Here is a 23,853-nt window from a genome sequence, read left to right on the forward strand (position 1 = left end):
GCTTTTCCATTTAGAGAGGAGAAGGCTGCAGGAGAACTTTCCTTTGGCTAAATGTTAAAAGTTTTTTTAAAAATGGAGGCGTCTGATAGCACTTTTTCTAATTAACAAATCTGATTAAAAGACACAAGGTTTGGTGAGATGCAGATCACTTTATCAATTCACAGAGGGGCATACTAATGTAGTATTTAAGCAAGTGCACACAGATTTAGAGATGCCTTCTAATGTACTATGACATATGCTATCATCTGTCAGCCATAACCCTCTGGATTCTGTTAGGACAACACATTTTGTACAAAAGAATTAATGAGTATGTTTAACATCAGGACTGAAACAAGAACAAAGTAATATCAAAGCATTTCAATCTCAGTTCCCTCTATTGCAGATATCAAAACAAGACTTCAACAGCAGAATTGAGAGAGGGACAGATTGTGAACCCCATATAACATATTTAAAAGAGTTCAGGTTATTTCAAAAGATCTTAGCTAACGTAATGGTTTTTAAACTCATTACAATTGTTTATTGATAAGGTACTTGTAATCTGTCTCACATGTAACCTACTTCAGCATAATTGGCTAACAAGTTAATTCTCTTTCCATCCCTTGTACTCCACTCTTTCCCAATGTTAATCCTAAAGCAGTTTTGATATTCTGGTTGTCTTTTGATACAATTTGTTAGTTAAAAGATACTACCAGATTCTTTCTGGGTTTTGGCTCTTTTCCAGAGAAATGAAATAATTCAAAATAAATTTCAAAGAAAGAAAGTAAAGAAAGAATTGTGTAAAAACGTTAAACCTTGTTGTGAATGTTATTCATCTCATAGTGTGCTAGTTCCTCTGAACAAGAGTTACTTTGAGGGTAGTGCTTGCTGTAAGTGAGCATATTTTATTGTGAAGCAAAACTATATGCACTATTGTACTTTGTTGTTGCACTGGAATCTGTTACAGACATTGTTCCTGCAGAGAATTATTACATTTCCACATTCACATTCCCAAAAGAACGGTTGGTTCTTATTGGTTCAGAGGCTTTACATACAGGTAGCCATACAAAAGCAATCCAAGAACAGTGTGCCAAAATATGGTAATCTTTTGTATGAATGTACAATTTGCTTCACTGGAGGATATTATTTTGATTGCATTGTCAGCTCAAAAACAAAGGAGACTTGTATTAAGGAGGAAGTATTAAGACTTTATGATTTTTAGATAACAATTAGAAATTAAACACCAAACTTAATAACTATAATACATTTTCAAGTCACAAATATAAATAGTAAAGTGGATAAATAGAGGCATTTGTTTTCAATTCCCCAAACTAATCTGAAACATAACACCTGTCTCTCCCTTCTTTATCTTTCAAAATAGATGTGAGATTTATCCAATTTCAAATTAACCCATATACTGCTATAAAATATTCTGCTATATTAAGTATGTGTGTGTATATATCTATATCTATATCTATATCTATATCTATCTATCTATCTATCTATCTATCTATCTATCTATCTCATAATACATTATTTTAATTAACACAGGCTTATCATATGTACTCCTGAATGTAATCACTATTGCCTAAAACCTTAGATTATCCATCTGTTTTTTAATTCAAGTTATCAACTGCTGTCAATTTAGCTCCAAATATCAGAAGCAGCAGGACAGTAATTGAAACAAATGAATATTAAATCTCTCTCTTTATAATAAGTACCTGATAAAACATTTCTATCAGTATCGTGAATCTTTGTTATTTAAATGGAAACTTTTCAATAAAAATTTACTGGGTGAATCCACTAGAGCTAATTTGAAAAATAATTTATCAGCATATTCCAAATTCTAAAAATTCCAGGTAAATCTTTAGACCTGAGAAATCTTCAGGACTCTGTTAAATATTGCAGAATATTGGCACCAGAGAATGGTTTTTATTTCTGTGCTTTCAAGCATTCATGTCAGTGAGCCTCATAAATAGCCTAATAGATAAATAGATACTACGAGACAGTCTCTTCCACAATAAGGTAGCTTTTAAATTCCTTTGATTATTTATTATAACCCCAATAAAGACATTAGTAAAATGGGTGAGAAAACAGCTTTCTTCAACCATTCACTATCACTTTGGTAAGTAGCAAAACATAATTTTAGAAAGTAAGTTAGGACATTTCTTTCTAATCTATATAAAGCATTCCAGCAGTAGAATGTAGCAAAAAGAAGGGGTATCATTCTGAGATTTAGATTCTAAATATTTTCAGATGTCTGAACACTTTAATTTTTACAGAGAACTGTTTTTAGATCATTTGTATAAGATGGCTGATGATCTTTCACAAGACAATGCCTGGCCTATAAAACCATGCATAACAATTGAATAAAAAAGACAACATATGCAAATGGCTTTAAGTAAGTATAATCTGTCAAAATTATCACTACAGACTCTAGAAATATCCACCTACACATAAAGTCTAAAAACAGCAATTACACTGAGAATGTCCAAATTATTACTATTGCATTTTGCCATGGGACTTTCATTATAGCTGTAACAATAAGGTATTACTACTACATACTACTACTACTACTACATGCAATCATGACAATTCCATTTAGTAGCCCACAGAACTACTGAACAGAGGATAAATAGCATTTTTATGTTCTTGATGACCCAGCTGTCAAATTACAGTCATCCAATACTTCCGTTTCTATGGGGATAACATTTAAAGAGTAATATCAATTTAAATACAGCTACCTTTTTAGTATCTCTGCACTTCTGAAGCATTGTATCTGCCTGGATTTACAGACATCTATACAATAAATTTACTGAATTGTTTAGTTAAAAAAAAATCAAGTGTATTAGTGTTTTCCAACTCATAATTAATGGAAAGAAGAATATCATGAATTCAACTCTAGTACAGCTCAAGCATTAAGTAATTAATGCTTGTCTGGATAATTCTGTGATACAGATTAACTGCCATTTCATGTTTAATACTTTTCTCATTTCTCAGTTATATATAATTTCTTTTTTTTAGTCTAATTAGAAGATTTCATAAAATAATATTAGTTTACGAAGGCAGGCATCCAATGCACAGGTTCAACATATTTTTTTTACATTTTTTTCACATATTGCATATTTTTCCATATCTTATTATAAGATTTTTACAATTGTTTTTTAATTTAAAAATTTATAAATATTCTCATCTACATAAATTTTACTTAATTCTTGGTGATCCAAAATTTAACAGTCTTTTTTTGAATAATGCAATATTCTATTATCTCCCATACCTATGGTCCATATTTACTTAGTTTAAATTCTTCAAAACTCAGCTATCATATGTGAACGGCCATCATAAGTTTACCTTCAACAATCTATTTGTGTCACATTTGGCAAGACAAAAATATTTAGTAATGCTATTTAGAAGTAAGATCAATTTTAAAATTGTATTTCAGATTCAATCTGCAATACAATTTCCTTTCTTTTGGCATTTTAAAATGATCCATTGTTTAATATGTTCATCTCAAGCTATGGGTTAAGTGCTTCCCATCTCATTCAGAGACTCATCTTGTCACAGGAATTTTCTTGAAGATGGCTTTGCAGATGTTTTTGACCTGACTGAGAGCTGTATTAATAAACCACAATACCGCCAGTGGTGAAACAGTGGACGATCAGGCAAGTCAGCTGGGATCGTCAGAGCTTGGCTCGTCAGAGGCATTTAAAAGAAAAAAAGCCTCTGATGATCGCGCGGCTCAGCTGGGCATGGGGGGGGCGGGGGAAGGGGAAGGGATTTTTGCTACCGGTTCTCCGAACTGCCCGCCGCCATCGCTACCTACTCGCTCGAGCCAGTCTGAACAGGGAGCATTTCACCCCTGGATACCGCAATAATAAATTTCCATTACAGGATTATAAGAAAACCCTAACCCCATTGTAAAGTACTTCTAAGTGATTTTTGAGTTCTAACTTTTATTAAACTTGTATTGACAAAAGATATCTTATTCATTGAACCATATATAATACTTTTTATGGACTTGTGAATAAGATGTGAAACAATGAACATTACCATATTTTCCACTCCATAAATCCATTAATTTAAAATTAATTAACTATTTATTGAATTTATGTCTTTTGTGATAGTCTACAACAGTGGTGTCAAATTGTCAGCCAGCGGGCCAGATGCATCACACATAGGCCACACCCATCCCAGCTCTGGGAAGTGGAAAAACATTGCAAAACATCACCTGACGGCAACGTGACACAGCAAGTTTTGACACCTGTGGTCTACAATTACTTTTGTGATAGTCTACATTTTGTTTTCTTTCCATTTCTAACTCTTTTCCTCTTTCTTTTTTTTCCCATACCAAGGTAATGTTTCACTGCCATCACTGAAATCCACAGATTAAAAGCCCTAATTTATGAGACTCATTTCATAAAGCATCATCTGCTAATATAAACAAGGCATTCCAACATGAAATAATTCCCATACCTTTCTGTTAAAGCTTTGCTCTGTGTATTTCTTGCAGTCTGAAGATCTTCTTCTAGACGTTTTCGCTTCATCTCCAGTTTTTCTATATCAGTCTGAGTCCATTTTCTTGGGCTAATGAACCGCATTTCTTTGAGAAGTTCCTCCTTTTCATTTATTAACATTAACCTGTCTTGTTCAGAATCAAGCACACCAGGCCAGGCCTCACTGTCCAATTTAGCCAGCTGTATTTTTAAGTTTGCTATTCTGTGAAAGGGAAAGAAATTATAATTATATCATGTTTTTATCTCTAAAGTATATTAAAGAGTAAAGAATACTCTTCAGTGTAAACTCCCTTTTTTCTTTGACAATACAAAGTAAAATTTAGGATATAAAAAATCACTGACTATTTTAAACCTCTATAGTGGGCCATTTTGTTCTGCAGACTGCAATTTATTATTCTTACCAGAATTGCAGACTGGATCTTTATTGACATACAGTGGGATGTCAATGTTTTGGCTGGTGCTTTGCTGAAAATCTGTATTTTAAGGATACCTCTCTAAACAAGTGACCTTGTTCCTATAGGATACATTTAATTAATTTAAATTTTGTAATTAATAGAAATCCATCCACTGAAATCTTCTTTGAAGCCATTTTAACAGTTAACTGTCTCGCTAAACTCAACACTGGGCTCTAGTGAATAATTATTACAGGCATTAATATATAATCTGCAAATTCCTCAGTGTATTTGTAAAAAGTATGTTCTAAGAGGATTTCTCAGCTGTAATTTGATAACTTCTGTCATTTACCAGCCTGAATGCAATAATATATCGGCTTAGTATTCACAACTCTTTCAGGGTAAGCAGTATTATGAAAAGCACAGAACGGGAATATAAAATTATAAGATAAATAAATCGAAGTATGAAGGGGGGGAATACAATAATCTTTTTACATTAACATTATTCACTATACCTCTTCAGACCTTTTTATCTTTGCAACTATCCTTTTCTCCATTATACCTATTTCATTCATTATCTTTGTGAAATTTCCCAACTGTGTTATTTTGCATTTTTTACATTCTGAAAAGTGCACACAGCATGTAGTGCAGATTACGAAGTTATGCTTTGGTGTGAGCGAGAGTGGAAATGTAATTCCTGACTGCAATTTATTTAATCAATTGCATCTCTTCCTAGGAGTGCATGGCACCTGAGAAAGGGAGTCATGCGATACTAGGGAAAAATACAACTGCTTTAAAGGAGTTTCTGATAGGTACTAAACTGTACTCCAGGTGTACTGAAACAAGTCTTGGTGTCATCGGGTGCCAGGAAGAGACAAGTTCCTTCATAAATTTGCAGACAGATGCTAAATTTACATTCCTGAACATGGAATGTAAGTATCTGAAACACATTTTTTAAGATTTCTGATGCCTTACACAACCTTATAACTAAAGAGTCATGCTATACTTGCAAAAGGATATTTTCACAGAAACAAAACTATGAAGATGTAATTTATTTCCAAATAGGATTGAAACAAGTGCTCTTGGATTATAATATCTATCTATCTATCTATCTATCTATCTATCTATCTATCTATCTATCTATCTACCTACCTACCTACCTACCTACCTACCTACCTACCTACCTACCTATCATCTATCAACAGCTTTGGTAGTGTTCCAAATATATATTTTTCTAACCAATAAATGTTACATTTTATGTTAGAATATTAGAATAAATGCTCAGAGTTATCCTTAGGTAAGATGTGTGGCCAATATTTTTTTAAAAAATAAAGTTAATAAATTAATAAATGTTGTCAGCTGGAGAAAGCACAAAGTGAGTTGGCTTCTGCAAAAATAGAAATTATTTCTAACTCAAAGATTTCCTAACACCAATTCTGTAATTATTCACTTTATGACTTTTTTTTCTAGAAATGATAAACATTGTTGATGAAATTACAGGAAAATTTTGTGCACATTTATTCAAAACTTTTTAAAAATGGTAAATTTTGGTTATGGCATCTCAGAAATATTGGCATAATACTTCCAGAGTCTGAACCTTATTCTCAGAAAAAAGAACTAAAAAGATCCTGTTACCAGATTTTATATATGTGTGGGTTTTTTGGAGAGTACTGTGGGGACTTTAGAAATTTGTTTTATAAAATGTAGTTACTTAGAAAACTTGAGTTAGAAGTGCAAAAAGACAAAGGGTACGAGAATTGCTTACCATGCCCTTTTATCCTTATAATTCAGATGTTCTGCTATTCCAAATATACCACGTCAACTTAGGATGCTTGATTTTTTTTATTTTTATTTTTAAAAATTAAGAGAATGGCAATATTTTCTTGTTGTCAAATCAGTGTGGAACTACGCTTCAGCGTTAAAGAAAAGGCTACTAGGTCATCATTATTTCACAATTCTTACAATATAAAGGCACTTTGTTTACAATTAACTGCAACTGACAAAAATGTATGAAAAGCATATACTTGTATAACAGCATTTAAAACATAGATGTAGGTAAATAAATAAGTGATCTATTTTTAGAAAATGATCACTTTGTTGAAGATATTTGACAGAAATAGATTATTTTATGGTAGATAACAGCTGCTTTCTGAATTGCCAAGAGCAATAAAGAAAAACCTAATTACCTTCGCTTAGCATCTTCATATTGGAGACGCACTCTTACTTTCTCAGCCAAGTGATTATTGCAGCTCACAAAAAACTGACAGGAGAAAATATTAATCATTAAGAGGTCAGAGCCAAAATTCACAAGAATTCAAAGACAAATTTATTTCATTAACTTTGTTTTCAAGAAACACAGAAATATTATGTAAAACAAATTTATATAGATAAATGCTACAAAATCTATTCCAAACATCTGTATATTGGATCTATGAACAATCATCAGGCTATTAAAGAACATGCTTAAAGATGAAATACATACATTTCCAGAAACATCTGTTTGGGAGCCAGCATCCAGATACGTCCTAGGTAAAGAGCAATGGGAACTTCCCAAGGAAGTGCTATTGGTCCACAAGTCCGAATGGGATCTTTTATTTGCCACAAAATTAGCTTTTAGTCTGGCAAGACTCTGAAATGAGAAGAACGAACCCCCACCATCTTATTACCTTCTCATTTCCATGCTGTTTTGAAGGAGACACTTAAAAAGAAAGTAATGAAGGAATAATAAACACTTAAAAATTAGTGATTTGAATAAATCTGAAGGGACATTTAAAATCAAATTTATTTATTTTTATTAAATGGGTTTCTTTTATCAAAGCAGAAGTTGGGCTACAGATGGCAGTTATTTCACCTATTTTACTTTACAGAAAATTATCAACAGTGAGAATAACTGATTTTTAACCAGCATTTCTATATAAAGTTAATTTTATGTGTAGGTTAGAAATAAAGATCTCTGTACTTGCATAAACTCGGAATTATTATGATAGTTTTTAATGTATGCTAGGCACATTATTTCATTAAACTGATTTCATACCTCAATAAGATCTTGTTTTTCTTGCTCTCCTGAAGTGATAGCCTTCTTGATAGCTTTCATTTCATTTAAAATGGCTTGTGCTTCATCAAGTTTATATCCACCTTGGGTATCAGACATTTTCATATCAATTCTTTAGATAAAAGGAAAGAGAAACCATTACTCACTGTAAGAGACTTAAGAAAAGGAATAAATCTATTAAAGTGGGGTTGAATTGGGATTTTTGAGCCATTGATTTTCCATCTACTGGAGCACTTAAAGCAATATCTACTGTATATTGCTTAAATTCCTATGTGCTAATTTCATATGTTGCAAATTGATGTACTGAAAAATATGACTGAACAAGTATAGAAATGATCAGTTATCAGGGGGGAAAAAGATTAAATTACATTAACATGGGACTAAAATTTATCTTGTTTTGATATATTTTCACTATCATCTACAAGATGGCCCAGTACATGTTCACGCAGATATATGTGAGAAAGCTAGGGAGCATATAGAATTTGGATTTTCATTCATTACTATGACAGAAAGAGAATCTATGTCATTATTTTCTTCCAACATTGTCATTTCCTAGCTGGTCTGAGTCTAAAGTTGACTGAACCTCATGTTGTCCTGAAGGTGCTTTTCCAAAAGGCAGCTGGACTTCCTTGGTTTTTTCCCTTGAAAATCTGTTAAAATTGAACAGCTCTCTCTCTCTCACTAGAAGGGGAGGGATAGAAACACCACTGATCTCCTATATACAACACCGCCCTTTCAGCAGTCTCAAGAAGGTTCCACACCCATTTGCAGTCTAATTCAGGTGACTGAGATTACAAATAAACTCCCAAGTGGCATCAACCACTCTCAGAATGCTAACAACCAGATGAATAAAAATACTTCCATTCCCCACCATTCAGGCAGAACTGAAGAAGCTTCTTGGATGAGAAGCAAAACATTTGCAAGGATAAAACCAAGAAAAACCTTAGAAAAGCGCCTTTGGGTTAAAGCCATTGTGAAAACTGCAGATGAACATCAAACTTTAATGTGACACCAATGTATTAAGTATATTGGATGTAATTTTATGAAAGGAAGAGTTTCCTTTAAATCTAGCTTAACTCTTAGTCATTGCATGGTCATGGCTATGCAATGTTTTCTTGGCAACCATAGGGAACTATTTTACCTTTACTTTCTTTATTAGAATCCCCCATTTCTGAATCGGCTGGAAATTTCTTGATGATCTCTTATCCAAGTAGAAATGAGACCCAACCTTACTTATCTTAAGTGTAGCCAAGGTTGGTAGAGATTATCATCCACGTGACTTTTAACTATATAAAAACAAACTTAAAATCCAATGAATTCTGGGGCAATTTGTCTTTATTCTCCCCTATTTGTATAATCTATACTCTTGTTTTGTAATGCAGTCTATCATATAACATGCAAAGCCTGCATATTTCTCTAGATCCTGTCCTCAAACTTTTTACCATTTTTTTTTATGTTCAGAGGCTGTTCTCTTTGTATAATACTTATAATTTCTTTAATTTCAATTCTCCGGTCAATAATGACAAGAATTTACATTTTCCAACTAGTAATGTGTGTGTTTATGTATGTATGTGTATGTATGTACATGTGTGTGTGTATGTATGAATATTTTATAGATGATAGATGGATAGATACGATAGATAGATAGATGAGAGAAGACAGAGGGAGGGAGAGAGGGGAGGAGGAGGCACTCCTTGGAAGCTTTGCACAGGCCTGTATGAGACTTTGTATTTAGTCAAGTTTCTTATCACCGATCTTTGATCCTGATTAGTTGCACGAACTGCTGACAGATCCGAAGTCAGAATTCCAGACAGATATATTGGAACTTACTTCTTCAGTGTTTGAAAACCATGTTCTTTATACTGGAGTTCCTGTCTCATGTGAGCAACTTCTCTTTTGAGTTTATTAACCTAGAGATAAGTGAAACAAAATGCTTTATTTTAGCCAGTATATACTATGTTTCTTTTAAAAAACACATCAAGATTCAAAGAAAATGGCATGCCCATATAGTGCTCTGCTAAATATGTCTACCTTCTTAGTATTAGAGATTAACTTCTTTCAATTCATTGATAAACCATGCATTAGGGCTTTCAGTTTGAAACCATAATTAATACACCAGACTTCCCCATACCGAGCACATGATTCTCCCCTGTAATTTTAGCTACTAGAAGATTTATTTTTTCCCCTAGCTGTTTGAATCATCATCTAATAATTTCATTTGATGACACAATTAGGACTGGCATCTCCACTGCTAAGCAACCCAGTTATTAAGAGAGATACTACATGACCACAATTTTACTGGGCTTCTCCCTCAACTCTGCTTTTGGAAGCCGATTGCGAATGTAGCAGATAGTGATTATATAACCACAGGGCTCTTGTGCAAACCATTCAAATGTTTATCATGTGATTACAGGGATACTGTAACAGTCCTAAGTACAAGGACTAGTTATAAAGTTACTTTTTCCATGTGGTCATAATTTGAATGGTCATTAAACAGGGCAGTCATTAATCAAGGACTACCTGTACTGATTAGTTGTTCACCTACGCAGGGATTTAAATGAAGTAAAACATTTCTATAGATTATTTTTAAACAGTTATATTGAAATATAATTAGCTTTGTTATATTTGTAAAAATGCACAGGCTAAAGAAGGGCAAAGTGACACCATACACTTTTTGTCACTGCCTTTATTCTACCTGTTGGTCAGAGCCACTTTTGCTTATGCAGAAAAACAAGGTACCCTATCTTGACATCTCCAGTTGAAAAGATGTATTGTGGTAGACTGCGGTATCTACCCATTTCACCTTAATATTCACATACACAGCTGGCATTCAAAATTCAACAGACAAGAACTGCATCAAAGGTCTGCTTTGTCAAAGCAATTCTAGCAAAGCACTCCTTAGAATCTTTGCACAGGCCTGTATGAAACTTTGTATTTAGTCAAGTTCCTTATCAGCGATCTTTGATCCTGATTAGTTGTACGGGCTGCTGACAGATCTGAAGTCAAAATTCCAGTCAGATATAAAAAAAGGTACTTGTTTTAATTCAAGCCAGGGTTTACCTATATATCACTATGGAATGTAATGAGGAAGTTGAGGTTTCTGTGTTTTTCAATGTATGAATCCTACACAGCTTCAATGACTACAGCACTTAACCCCAACATGTGAATGCCACATAAATAATAGATTCAAAATAAAGTGAATCCTTATGACACTTCACTTAGAAGGAAACAACTAACAATAATTTTAATACATATTTTACAGTGTAAAACATTTCTTTGCTTTCTTTTAATATGGTTATGGGGAACCTATATCCCTGATATTGCTTAGCCATATATTTCAGTATTGGTAATAGTGAAATATGCTGGGATTTGTAAATCACCAACGTTATAAAGCTCTGCTTCCTTAGTTATGTACAAATCTGCAAATGGAAGAATTATAATATACAGCAATTGAATATGCGGGGGGGGGGGGTCTAGAAGCATTTTAACTTAAAAAGAAATTAAAAATTATTTTCTTACCCTAGATTTTGTGGTAGCAATTTCAGCTTTAAGAATTTCTGGATCATATTTTGAGCTAGATGATGAACTGGAGGCTACTACAGTAAGAGGGGCAAATGGAAAAAAAAAACAGCAAAAAATTAAGGAAATGAGAACAAATGCAAAACAAAACATATTTTTTTAAAAAATGTAAAAGCAATTAAACTGCCAGAAACCACATTTTTAGTTGGATATCTTAAGCATTTCAAAATAGAAGAAATGGGAAGGAGCTTTACCAAAATTAAGCTGGTTCATTTATTTTCCCCTTTTAAACAAATTCTGAAGTTTCAGAGCTATTAAAAAAAAAACCATACAGAGGTATTACATTTATTAGACCAGGTAATTAAAATAAAATCTGGAGTAGTTTAAACCTTCCATTTTCCAAGTTATTTTCATTAGAATAGTAAAAACAAAAACATCTGCATAATATAGGCAAAAAAAAAGCGGGGGGCGGGAACACACAGGATGGTGTGACTATACAAAATACAGTGTCACAGTTAAGTCTTTGTATAGCGATCACAATTGGGAACATGGTTATTATATTAAGTGGTCACTAAATAAAATGCCAACTGTCCTTATGATCTCACTTCAGATTTCCTTTGCTTTTCAGATCTACAAAGGTCATAAATGTGGGTTGCAAAGTTACTTTTTCATCACCATTATAATTGTGAACAGTCACTGTATGAGGCAGTTGCTAAGTCAGGGCTACCTGTACATGAAAAATGGAAGTGCAAGGAATGACACCTGCATATAGAACGTAGTCTGCAAAGATATAAATTAACTATTGGGGAAGAAATGCTTTTAGGTTGCATGAAGAATTTTTCCGAGATGTTTAGAAAGGAGAAACAAAAAAATAATTGTTATTCCCCATTTCTGAAAACATCAAATCTAGTTATTAAAGCCAAAACGTGTTCCCAGAGGAAAAATAAATTACACATTCTTATATTCCTAAATTATAATTTAAGACACGTACAGCTGGTCTGAGACCCCAGTTTGTGTTCCCAGACATCATGAAGTTGCTTGTATTCCTGCTGGGCCAATTCAAGCCTCTGTTGCTTGACCTGGTAAACCTCCTTCTGCGCAGTTAAGGCTTCTTGGGCCAATATAAGGTAGTCCTTCAGCATGTGTTCCTGTTCCTGCCGCCACTGCACCCGAGGATCCTCTATCTGGGTAGTTTCTTTAAACAAGAATACAACAAGCTAGAGATAAATCTAACATAAACTACTATTTGGCCTATAATAGGACTTTATAATTTTTATTTGATACATATGGCATAAGGTCTGCTAAAGATGAAGTTTTGCTGTGTGTTAAAAGTACAAACCGGTTTGTCTCTTGTTTATTCCAGATCAGTCCAATCTAGTAGTTAAAATGACATCCTTTGTTATATATTTATATTGCTTAATGCAAGTATCCATGCAGAAAATGATAATAATTTTGGGCAAATGAACCAGCTTCCTATTACACGGTGATCTGTATTTTATGTTAACTATGAATAATAAAGTTATACATGGACATCATATCAGACAAGACAGCAAGGCTAATCCAGTTCTTTACATCTCTGTGGGAGTGAACAATGACAGCAAAAGAGCAGAAATACTCGTGCAGAAGCAGCATCTCTTAACTGACAGCCAGGCTGATGAATCAGTACCCATAAATCAGCCATTAATCAGGATTCAGGTGACAAGGAAAGCCATGGCTGTAAACCAACAACACATAAAATTTTCAAACCTTCAAAAGTTAAAGCATTATATGGCCACTGATCTGGATGACATGTACACCACACTATAGTAAGGGTTTTTTTTTAAAAAAAAACAAAAACAAAAACTAAACACGTTGTGCGATTATGGTCAGACACTTGGTTCACCTATTATAGTAAAGTTTGTTGGATAAACTATATACATGGATTTCTATATAGCTCTATATCAGTTTAAAAATCCCAAATGGCGGTATTAATGTAATATGCTAATTGAAACCAAACAAATCACATTATATCTCTGATCAAGTTAATTCTGTACTTATTTCCTTAAAATAGTGAAATACAGCAGCTTAATATTGAAACTGAATAAGAGTGCTTATAATCTGTTTCTTTTTTTCTTAAAAAAATAAGACTCGTTTACTTACCTCTGATGATATTGGTCTATCTTCCAACAAATGGAAGAAGCTGAAACATTAGTCACAGGCCTCTAGGCTACATGGCCTGGGGGCTGCATCATCATCATCATCATCATCATCATCATCATCATCATCATCAATCATCATCTTTTAAATGCCAAAAAGGCAGCACAGATTGTGAAAGCCCAATCTTTTAATATATCAGAATTGAGAAAACTGCCAAATGAGGCATCCCATGGAACAGGGGTCCCAACTTCCAGGCTATGGATCAGTCTATGGCTTGTTAGGAAACAGGCTGCACAGCTGGAGGTGGGCAGTGAGCAAGCAACCATCTGCCCCCAGTTTGTAGAAAAAATTGTCTTCCATGAAATCGAATTTATTCAATCTTTTATTTAGCATGAATAGTTAAGAATAAGGGAAAATGAAATTGTGATGACTACAAAAAGAAGTTGCATTATCTCCTGAATCTCTATTACTTCTCATTTGAGATAGACAGAAATTCCAGTAGTTTTACTAGGAAAAGTATGTATGTGATGCATATAAGAAATTATTGAAATGGTGTATCATTCTGTTTAGTGAGCAAGTGGAGTGAATTAAATAGTGTACTACTAAAAAGTCTATGGGAGAAAATTTGTCTGAAAAGTTAGAAACATACATTTCTGCTCTAGGCCTGATGGCGAACCTATGGCATCCATGCCAAAGGTGGTACGCAGAGCCCTCTCTGTGGGCATGCACACCGTTGCCAGTGCTCTTCCGGGTTCCATCACGCGCATGCACACCATCCATCTGCTCTCTTCTGGGTTCTGGTGCTCTAGCACTCCAGTTTCGGCACTTGGTGCCGAAAAGATTAGCCATCATTGCTCTAGGCTAATTATACGTGAGATGCCTAGCTAACACATAATAAATCATTAATTCTATTGGACTCTAGGATAACAAAGTAATCTAATCTGCATAATTTAGGAGTTCCTTAATATTTAACAGAAAATTCTTGCACAAAGAAACCATTAAATGATTCAAACAAACAAGAGGATCTTCTTTCGGACTAAATGCTCTGTAATGAAAAAAGGCGTCTACCATAGTCCCAGGCCAGAGCATTTACTTTTTCAAATGCTTGGAGGTTGCTGGTATGGTGACTATAAGGAAGAAGAGCCTATGTCAAGCTCTGTAAATGATGCGAAGGTTCAGCATTCTATAATGTACTGCCTTTCCCATCATTTCTACATGAAGCTTGAGCTTTTATTTATGGTTAATTCTAATTCACTGCCTTTCAGTTTTATTAAAATAAATAATGCTCTATTATTGCTCAAAAATTACTGATAGCTTCTCTGTGAATTCTGGAAGTGTAGCACCAACATCTCTAGATGGTGCCAGTTTGCTAAAGGCTGAATTAGCTCTTTTCAGATAGGTCATGTTTTAGCCTTCAGAAGTGGGATTAACTGACTTAAAAGCTATGAATCATAGAGAGATACAGAAAACTAATTCCTTCCATCTAGTGATAATTCCAGCTCCTCAATCAGTTGTGGTAGTTTTCAAAGAATACATATTCTACCACATTGAAATTGGTTAAATGTTTATACATAACTAGTGTTAGTGTTAGTTAGTGCGGGATTGTATGCTATTACTAAATTATCATTAAATCTAAGATTACAGTACTTGTTTAGTTTATAGGTCCTTATAGTTGTGGCTGTCAAAGTTCCTCTACAGTCACATAATCAAAATTTGGGTGCTAGGCAACGGGCTTGCAATGACAATATCAGTTTCCCATTCTCATGTGACTGCTATTTGTGACTTTCCTTGCCTGTTTATGACAAATAAAGTCAGTGGGGATGCTAGTAGGAAGTCCCAAATGCCAATCATGTTACTGCAGGATGCTGCAACTGCGCAAAATTCATCTAATGACAGCAACTAGGACCTCTGAAATTGCCTTTGTAAGTCAGTACAGTCACATAGTTCTATGCCTCATAACCCCATTATGCAGTGACAGAGTTCCCAGTGTTAATTATTGTCAATAAGTGAGGACTACCTGTACTGCACAAGCATTCATTTTTACTCCACTAGATTCTGCAAAAAAAAAACATTCCATACCTAGCTGAATCAGGATAGACACAAAATATAAAAAAAATGTTTTCATTAAATGTACAAATATATATTTCAAAGAGTGCTGAGACAGATTCGATTCTTACAAACAAGTCCAATTTCATGTATTAAGGAAAATGCCAAGAGATAATAATTTTTGCTTCTTCTTAGGAGTTTGATGTTAATACCTTATTCTATTGCACCAAAGGGATTCTGAAGTCAATGCATTTTCTTTCTTCTCCCATTTTCTTTCTCTCACTCTTCTATTCCCTTTCCCCTTCCCTATTTTTTACTTTTATATTTTCTTTGTATGATATATTATAAACTAATAAAATGTCGAGATCCCCTCGCCACTCAGCGTGATGGTGGCAACCGCGGATCCTGGCAGCGATGAGGATGCTCCGATTGATCCTATGGTAAGCGACCCTGTACACCCGTTTGTCATCCCAGTTACTCTGAGACACCTACAGACTACAAGAGCAATTCAACAAGACGCCCTGATAGATTCGGGTTGTACCCGGTGTCTCATCCGGAAGAGTGTGGCTAGGGAGTTGGATTTGCAGTCAGCGAAATTACAAGCCCCCATGGCGCTACTTACCTGGAGGCATTTGTTGGAGGGCAGTGGTACCAGATTCGAAGTATGGACGGATCATAAAAATCTGGAAGCACTCCAAAGCCCCAGACGCCTGTCGCCTAAACAAGTACGTTGGGCGCAGTATTTTCAAAGATTCAATTTTGAACTGAAGTATGTGCCAGGAGGAAAAAACTTCCTGGCAGATGCTTTATCACGGCTCCACAGTTTAACAGTAAAAGGGAAGAAGTCGTACAAGCCATGATCCCTGATAAGCAACAGTGGGCCCGAACGGCACATACCAGATCTTCGTCCTTATGGGAAGATGATCTACGTCGAGAGGTAGCTACTGATGCCTGGTTGAAAGAACATGACACTAAGGTGACATGTCGAAACGGATTAGCTTGGGTAGGAACCAAGTTGTATGTCCCTGAATCCTTAAGGCAGTCAGTATTAAATAGGTGTCACGATGCAAAAACGGCAGGACATTTCGGGTTTCTTAAAACCTTACACCTAGTACGACGCCAGTTTTGGTGGCCACGTGTACAGAAAGAGGTCGAACAGTATGTAAAAGGGTGTAAAGTATGTGCATTGACTAAACCTCGACCAGGAAAGCCTCTCGGCCTTTTACAGTCGGTGGCAGAACCAAATAGTCCCTGGGAGGAGATCGGGATAGATTTTATTGTAGATCTCCCAGAGAGCAATGGCAATACGGTGATATGGACTGTAGTTGATCTCTTTTCCAAGCAGGCTCATTTTATCCCGTGCCATGGCTTACCGTCAGCTTGGAAGTTGGCGAAACTGTTTATATGGCATGTATACCGACTGCATGGCGCACCCCGACACATTATTTCTGACAGGGGTGTACAATTTACCTCAGTATTTTGGCGTAATTTCGTGAAAATGATAGGCTCGTCACAGGGTCTGAGTTCGGGTTTCCATCCTAGCACCAATGGAGCAGCAGAAAGAACAAACGCCATGGTGGAAAGGTATTTACGCTGTTACGTGTCGTATCAGCAATCAGATTGGTCTGAGTTACTCCCCTTTGCAGAAATGGCGTATAATAATACTGTTCACGGAAATACGGGGGTTACACCATTTCAGGTGTAACCTTCCTGCGATCCCCGAATTAGCTCTCCAGAACCCGGATAGTGTGTCACCGGAGAGTTGGGCTGCTTGTATTCGAGGTCTTTGGCCCCAAATAAAAGAGGCGTTGGACAAAGCAACCGAAATCTATAAATACCAGGCCAACAAGAGCAGACCACAAACCGTTTGTAGTTGGGGATTTAGTTTACTTGTCTACAAAATATCTCAAACTACGAACACCGAGTCGTAAACTGGGGCCCAAATATCTAGGGCCCTTCCCTGTGGTAAAAGTGATTAATCCCGTTACAGTGGAATTAAAACTACCGCCACTGCTGGGGAAGGTCCACCCTGTGTTTCATAGTAGTCTGTTAAAACCACTAGATGTCGTTCGAGAACAGACAATAAGACCAGGCCCGGTAGAAGGGGACCACTATGAGGTCGAGGATGTATTAGACTCAAAGCTTAGTAGGGGAGCTCTAAAGTATTTGATCAAGTGGAAGGGTTATCCGTTTGAGGAATCATCATGGGTTACGACTACGAATTTGCGGGCTAGCTGGCTAATTGACCGGTTTCATAAAAAATATCCACATAAACCAGGGCCCTGGGGTATGGACATAAAACCCTAATATGATATTAACGGTAGTATTGTTATGTATTCCAGGAGGACACCTGGTAGGGGGAGCCGCCTGTCGAGATCCCCTCGCCACTCAGCGTGATAGTGGCAACCGCGGATCCTGGCGCTATGAACATGAAGTTGGCCCCGGCGCTATACCCACCTGGATCAGCGGAAGGGGCGTTGGGCGGGGTGGTCGTTTGCACAGGTGGTGGTAGGTGTTTAGCATAATTAGTAGGCGGCCGGTCACGCTGCGGTCGGAGCTAGGGTTTTGCTTAACTGCCCTTCCTCTGCTTTGCTGCATTTGCTGACTCATGCAGGGGCTGGGTTGCGCTGTCCGGAAGGGCGTGTGAGCCGCCGTAATTATTGGGTGCGTGGGTTTAAAAGGCATTGGGAGGCGGCCGCTCCCAACGCCGACTTTGTATGCCTTTGCATTAAGTGTTTTCTTCGTCGCTGACGGTGCTGGCGACCGTTTGGAATAAACCGCTTACAGCAACTAAGACTTGGCAGCGTATGCTTTTCCGACGTCTCCTAGTCACGCAGTAGGAAGCTAGACATAAAAACTGTTTAAAAATAACTTTTGCTTCTTCCCATATCCTTATAATTATTTATTTTATTATTTTATTTTATTAGATTTTTATACCGCTCTTCTCTTACTGGACTCAGGGCAGTGAACAGCCAAAAATAAAAGCATCACATACAAAATTTAAAATTTTTAAAAGAATTAAACAAGTATTAGCCCAATAAAATTTAAAACACCCCAACTAAAACCAATTAACAATTAAAAATATCTAAGAGGGGGTCAAGCCAACCCAGCTTGATGAAATAAAAAAGTTTTAAGGGCACGGCGAAAAGCACGGACATCTGGGATCCTACGTATCTCCGGGGGCAGGTCGTTCCAAAGGACAGGTGTTGCCACAGAGAAGGCCCTCCCCCTGGGGGTCACCAGCCGACATTGTCTGGCCGACGGCACCCTGAGGAGTCCCTCTCTGTGGGAGCGTACTGGCCGATGGGAGGCTATCGGTGGCAGAAGGTGGTCCCGTAAGTACCCAGGCCCTAAGCCATGGAGCGCTTTAAAGCCCACCAGGACCCAATGCAGCTCGCGTAGGAGGGGTGTCACATGGGAATGCCCCATAGCTTCCATAATCCCCCGCGCGGCTGCATTCTGTACCAGTTGGAGCCTCCAGGTGCTCCTCAAGGGGAGCCCCATGTAGAGAGCATTACAGTAGTCCAGGCGAGAAGTGACGAGTGCCTGAGTGACCGTGCGTAAGGAGTCCCGATCCAGAAAGGGACGCAACTGGCGAATCAGGCGAACCTGGTAAAAAGCCCCCCTGGCCACGGCCATTATATGCTCTTCTAAAGATAGCCATGCATCCAGGAGGACACCTAAGTTGTGAGCCCTCTCCATGGGGGCCAGTAACTCGCCCCCTATAACCAGTGATGGCACCAGCTGACTATATCGGGATGCCGGAAGCCACAGCCACTTGGTCTTGGAAGGGTTGAGTCGAAGCCTGTTTCTCCCCATCCAGACCCGCACGGCCTCCAGGCACCGGGACATCACTTCAAGGGCATCATTGGGATAGCCTGGGGTGGAGATGTACAGCTGAGTGTCATCAGCGTACTGATGGAACTCCACCCCAAAACCACGGATGATCTCACCCAGCAGCTTCACATAAATGTTGAACAGGAGGGGTGAGAGGACCGACCCCTGTGGCACCCCACAAACAAGGCACCTCGGGTCGACCTCTGCCCTCCTGCCAACACCGACTGCGACCAGTCAGAGAGATAGGAGGAGAACCATCGTAAAATGGTGACCCCACCCCCCAACCCCTCCAACCGGCGCAGCATGATACCATGGTCGATGGTATCAAAAGCCGCTGAGAGATCTAACAGGACTAGGATAGAGGAACAACCCCTATCCCGAGCCCTCCAGAGATCATCCACCAATGCGACCAATGTCGTTTCCGTGCTGTGCCCAGGCCTGAAGCTGGACTGGAGCGGATCTAGATAGACAGCTTCATCCAGGTACTGCGGAAGCTGTTGCGCCACCACACTCTCAACAACCTTCGCCACAAAGCGAAGGTTGGAGACTGGACGGTAGTTAGCCAAAACAGCCAGATCCAGAGAGGGCTTCTTGAGGAGGGGCCTCACCACCACCTCTTTCAAGGCGGAAGGCAAGGCACCCTCACTCAGAGAAGTGTTAATAATCCCCTGGAGCCAGCCTCGCGTAACCTCCCGGGAGGCCAGCACCAACCAGGAGGGACACGGGTCCAATAAACATGTGGTCGCATTCAGCCATCCCAGAATCCTGTCCACGTCCTCGGGAGCCACAGGGTCGAACTCCTCCCAAATGGCATTCTCAAGACCTGCCTCCATCATCCCACCTGTACCTACCAGTCAGAGACCAAGCCTTCCCGAATCTGAGTGATTTTATCATGCAGATACTGCACAAAATCCTCAGCCCAACCCTGCAAGGGATCCTCCCCCGTTCCCAGATGGAGAAGGGAGCGGGTCACCCTAAACAGGGCAGCTGGGCGGTTATCTGCACATGCGATAAGAGCGGAAAAATAATGAAGTTTTTTTAAAAAGTGCTTAATAAGAATATTCATTAATAGTTTAGTCAGAATATAATTATTCTAGATTCTTAGTTTTATTTTAAAAATAGGAGTTAAAAACCACTAGAATAGTTAAAACTATTAGAAGTAATGAGATTTATACCCATAAAGCATTCTGGGACTTACATTTCGCATTTGTAATATGTTATATCAGTTCATTTCAGGACAGTTGCTAATGATAAAACTTCCCTTGTAACATTTTTTATCTAACATTTATGTATTATCGGTAAAACAATATATTTTAACACTAACCTGCATTAGGAAAAAAAGGCAGCATTAATTTTTATTTTCACTGAAAACTATTAGTGGTTTCCTAATATGTGCTTGCCGTCTTGAGTTATTTGGAAAAATAATAATGGCAGGATATAAATAAACAAAAAAAAATCTTAAACAATCTGCCTCAGCTTTAACAAACATATACATAATGCAAGTAGCAAAAATTTACATAATAGTTTTTCTTGGATATTATATCTATATAAATGCTGGAATCCTTTCCAAAATATAATGAATTGGATGGATAGATGGATGGATGAATGGATGAATGAATGAATGAATGAATAAATAAATGAGAATTGAATTAAAACAAATTTATTTATATATATATATATATATATATATATATATATGTATATGTATATGTATATGTATATGTATATATATATATATATATATATATATATATATATATATATATATATATATGCATATTCTTTCTAGCCAGGTTTTACCTATGTAAACTTAGTTGTTCTTCAGCCCTAGGTTCTGTGAAATCTCATTCACAAGTTCTTGGGCCCTTTTTCTGCTGACAAACTGCAACTCTGTGTTGCTTCCTGGGAGACCCAGATAGCTATTTCTACCTCTTAAGGCGTCATCAGTGGGCCACACCCACTTCCCAATTATCCTCCCTGTAAAAGGCATAATGTATCTTTTTTCTTTTTTCTTTTTTTTTTCTTTTTCATAGGCTTTTATGTGCATATTCTTTCTAGCCAGGTTTTACCTATGTAAACTTAGTTGTTCTTCAGCCCTAGGTTCTGTGAAATCTCATTCACAAGTTCTTGGGCCCTTTTTCTGCTGACAAACTGCAACTCTGTGTTGCTTCCTGGGAGACCCAGATAGCTATTTCTACCTCTTAAGGCGTCATCAGTGGGCCACACCCACTTCCCAATTATCCTCCCTGTAAAAGGCATAATGTATCTTTTTTCTTTCTTTTTTTTTTTTCTTTTTCATAGGCTTTTATGTGCATATTCTTTCTAGCCAGGTTTTACCTATGTAAACTTAGTTGTTCTTCACCCCTAGGTTCTGTGAAATCTCATTCACAAGTTCTTGGGCCCTTTTTCTGCTGACAAACTGCAACTCTGTGTTGCTTCCTGGGAGACCCAGATAGCTATTTCTACCTCTTAAGGCGTCATCAGTGGGCCACACCCACTTCCCAATTATCCTCCCTGTAAAAGGCATAATGTATCTTTTTTCTTTTTTTTTTCTTTTTCATAGGCTTTTATGTGCATATTCTTTCTAGCCAGGTTTTACCTATGTAAACTTAGTTGTTCTTCAGCCCTAGGTTCTGTGAAATCTCATTCACAAGTTCTTGGGCCCTTTTTCTGCTGACAAACTGCAACTCTGTGTTGCTTCCTGGGAGACCCAGATAGCTATTTCTACCTCTTAAGGCATCATCAGTGGGCCACACCCACTTCCCAATTATCCTCCCTGTAAAAGGCATAATGTATCTTTTTTCTTTTTTTTTCTTTTTCATAGGCTTTTATGTGCATATTCTTTCTAGCCAGGTTTTACCTATGTAAACTTAGTTGTTCTTCAGCCCTAGGTTCTGTGAAATCTCATTCACAAGTTCTTGGGCCCTTTTTCTGCTGACAAACTGCAACTCTGTGTTGCTTCCTGGGAGACCCAGATAGCTATTTCTACCTCTTAAGGCGTCATCAGTGGGCCACACCCACTTCCCAATTATCCTCCCTGTAAAAGGCATAATGTATCTTTTTTCTTTTTTTTTCTTTTTCATAGGCTTTTATGTGCATATTCTTTCTAGCCAGGTTTTACCTATGTAAACTTAGTTGTTCTTCAGCCCTAGGTTCTGTGAAATCTCATTCACAAGTTCTTGGGCCCTTTTTCTGCTGACAAACTGCAACTCTGTGTTGCTTCCTGGGAGACCCAGATAGCTATTTCTACCTCTTAAGGCGTCATCAGTGGGCCACACCCACTTCCCAATTATCCTCCCTGTAAAAGGCATAATGTATCTTTTTTCTTTTTTTTTCTTTTTCATAGGCTTTTATGTGCATATTCTTTCTAGCCAGGTTTTACCTATGTAAACTTAGTTGTTCTTCAGCCCTAGGTTCTGTGAAATCTCATTCACAAGTTCTTGGGCCCTTTTTCTGCTGACAAACTGCAACTCTGTGTTGCTTCCTGGGAGACCCAGATAGCTATTTCTACCTCTTAAGGCGTCATCAGTGGGCCACACCCACTTCCCAATTATCCTCCCTGTAAAAGGCATAATGTATCTTTTTTCTTTTTTTTTCTTTTTCATAGGCTTTTATGTGCATATTCTTTCTAGCCAGGTTTTACCTATGTAAACTTAGTTGTTCTTCAGCCCTAGGTTCTGTGAAATCTCATTCACAAGTTCTTGGGCCCTTTTTCTGCTGACAAACTGCAACTCTGTGTTGCTTCCTGGGAGACCCAGATAGCTATTTCTACCTCTTAAGGCGTCATCAGTGGGCCACACCCACTTCCCAATTATCCTCCCTGTAAAAGGCATAATGTATCTTTTTTCTTTTTTTTTTTTTCTTTTTCATAGGATATATATATATATATATATATATATATATATATATATATATATATATATATATATATATTGTCGCCTATTCACCCATGGCGACTCAAGGCGGCTTACAGAATATAAAAAATCACATTTAAAAAACAGTAAAACTCATTAAAAAATCAAATAAATTAATGTAATAAAATCACTCCTGTCCACCACCTCCTGCCCCAGCGAGAGCCGACTAAGGCATGAGTGACTGTGAGTAGGGATTGCCGGTCCAGGAAGGGCGTAACTGGTGCACAACTTGCAGTTGTGCAAAGGCCCTCCTGGCCATGACCATCACCTGCTTTTCGAGCAGGAGTTATGAGTGCAGGAGAAACCCCAGATTATGCACAGGGTCTGTTTGGGGTAGTGCTAGCTCATCCAAGACCAAAGATGGCAATTCTCCCTGAGCCAACGAACCCCAAACCCAGAGTCACTCGGTCTTGCCAGGGTTTACTTTCAACCCATTGCTCCCCATCCAATCCCTAACAGCCTCCAGG

General features: G+C 37.4%; 1 protein-coding gene across 1 annotated transcript in view; it reads right to left on the reverse strand.

Annotated features, from left to right (window-relative positions):
• The window catches only part of WWC1 (WW and C2 domain containing 1), a 107,763-nt gene that overhangs the window by 24,620 nt on the left and 59,290 nt on the right, over positions 1 to 23,853 (reverse strand). Inside the window, exons 3-9 of the mRNA XM_070934139.1 lie at positions 12,445 to 12,648; positions 11,454 to 11,530; positions 9,765 to 9,844; positions 7,917 to 8,046; positions 7,365 to 7,511; positions 7,069 to 7,142; positions 4,450 to 4,692 (exon numbers count right to left, since the gene is read on the reverse strand). Coding sequence (XP_070790240.1) covers positions 4,450 to 4,692; positions 7,069 to 7,142; positions 7,365 to 7,511; positions 7,917 to 8,046; positions 9,765 to 9,844; positions 11,454 to 11,530; positions 12,445 to 12,648 — 955 coding nt within the window. The remainder of the gene's footprint in view (positions 1 to 4,449; positions 4,693 to 7,068; positions 7,143 to 7,364; positions 7,512 to 7,916; positions 8,047 to 9,764; positions 9,845 to 11,453; positions 11,531 to 12,444; positions 12,649 to 23,853) is intronic.

This window comes from Pituophis catenifer, unplaced genomic scaffold, assembly GCF_029215685.1.
Source record: "Pituophis catenifer annectens isolate HBS135680 unplaced genomic scaffold, rPitCat1.0.hap2 SCAF_2, whole genome shotgun sequence".
Classification (NCBI taxonomy): Eukaryota; Metazoa; Chordata; class Lepidosauria; order Squamata; family Colubridae; genus Pituophis; species Pituophis catenifer.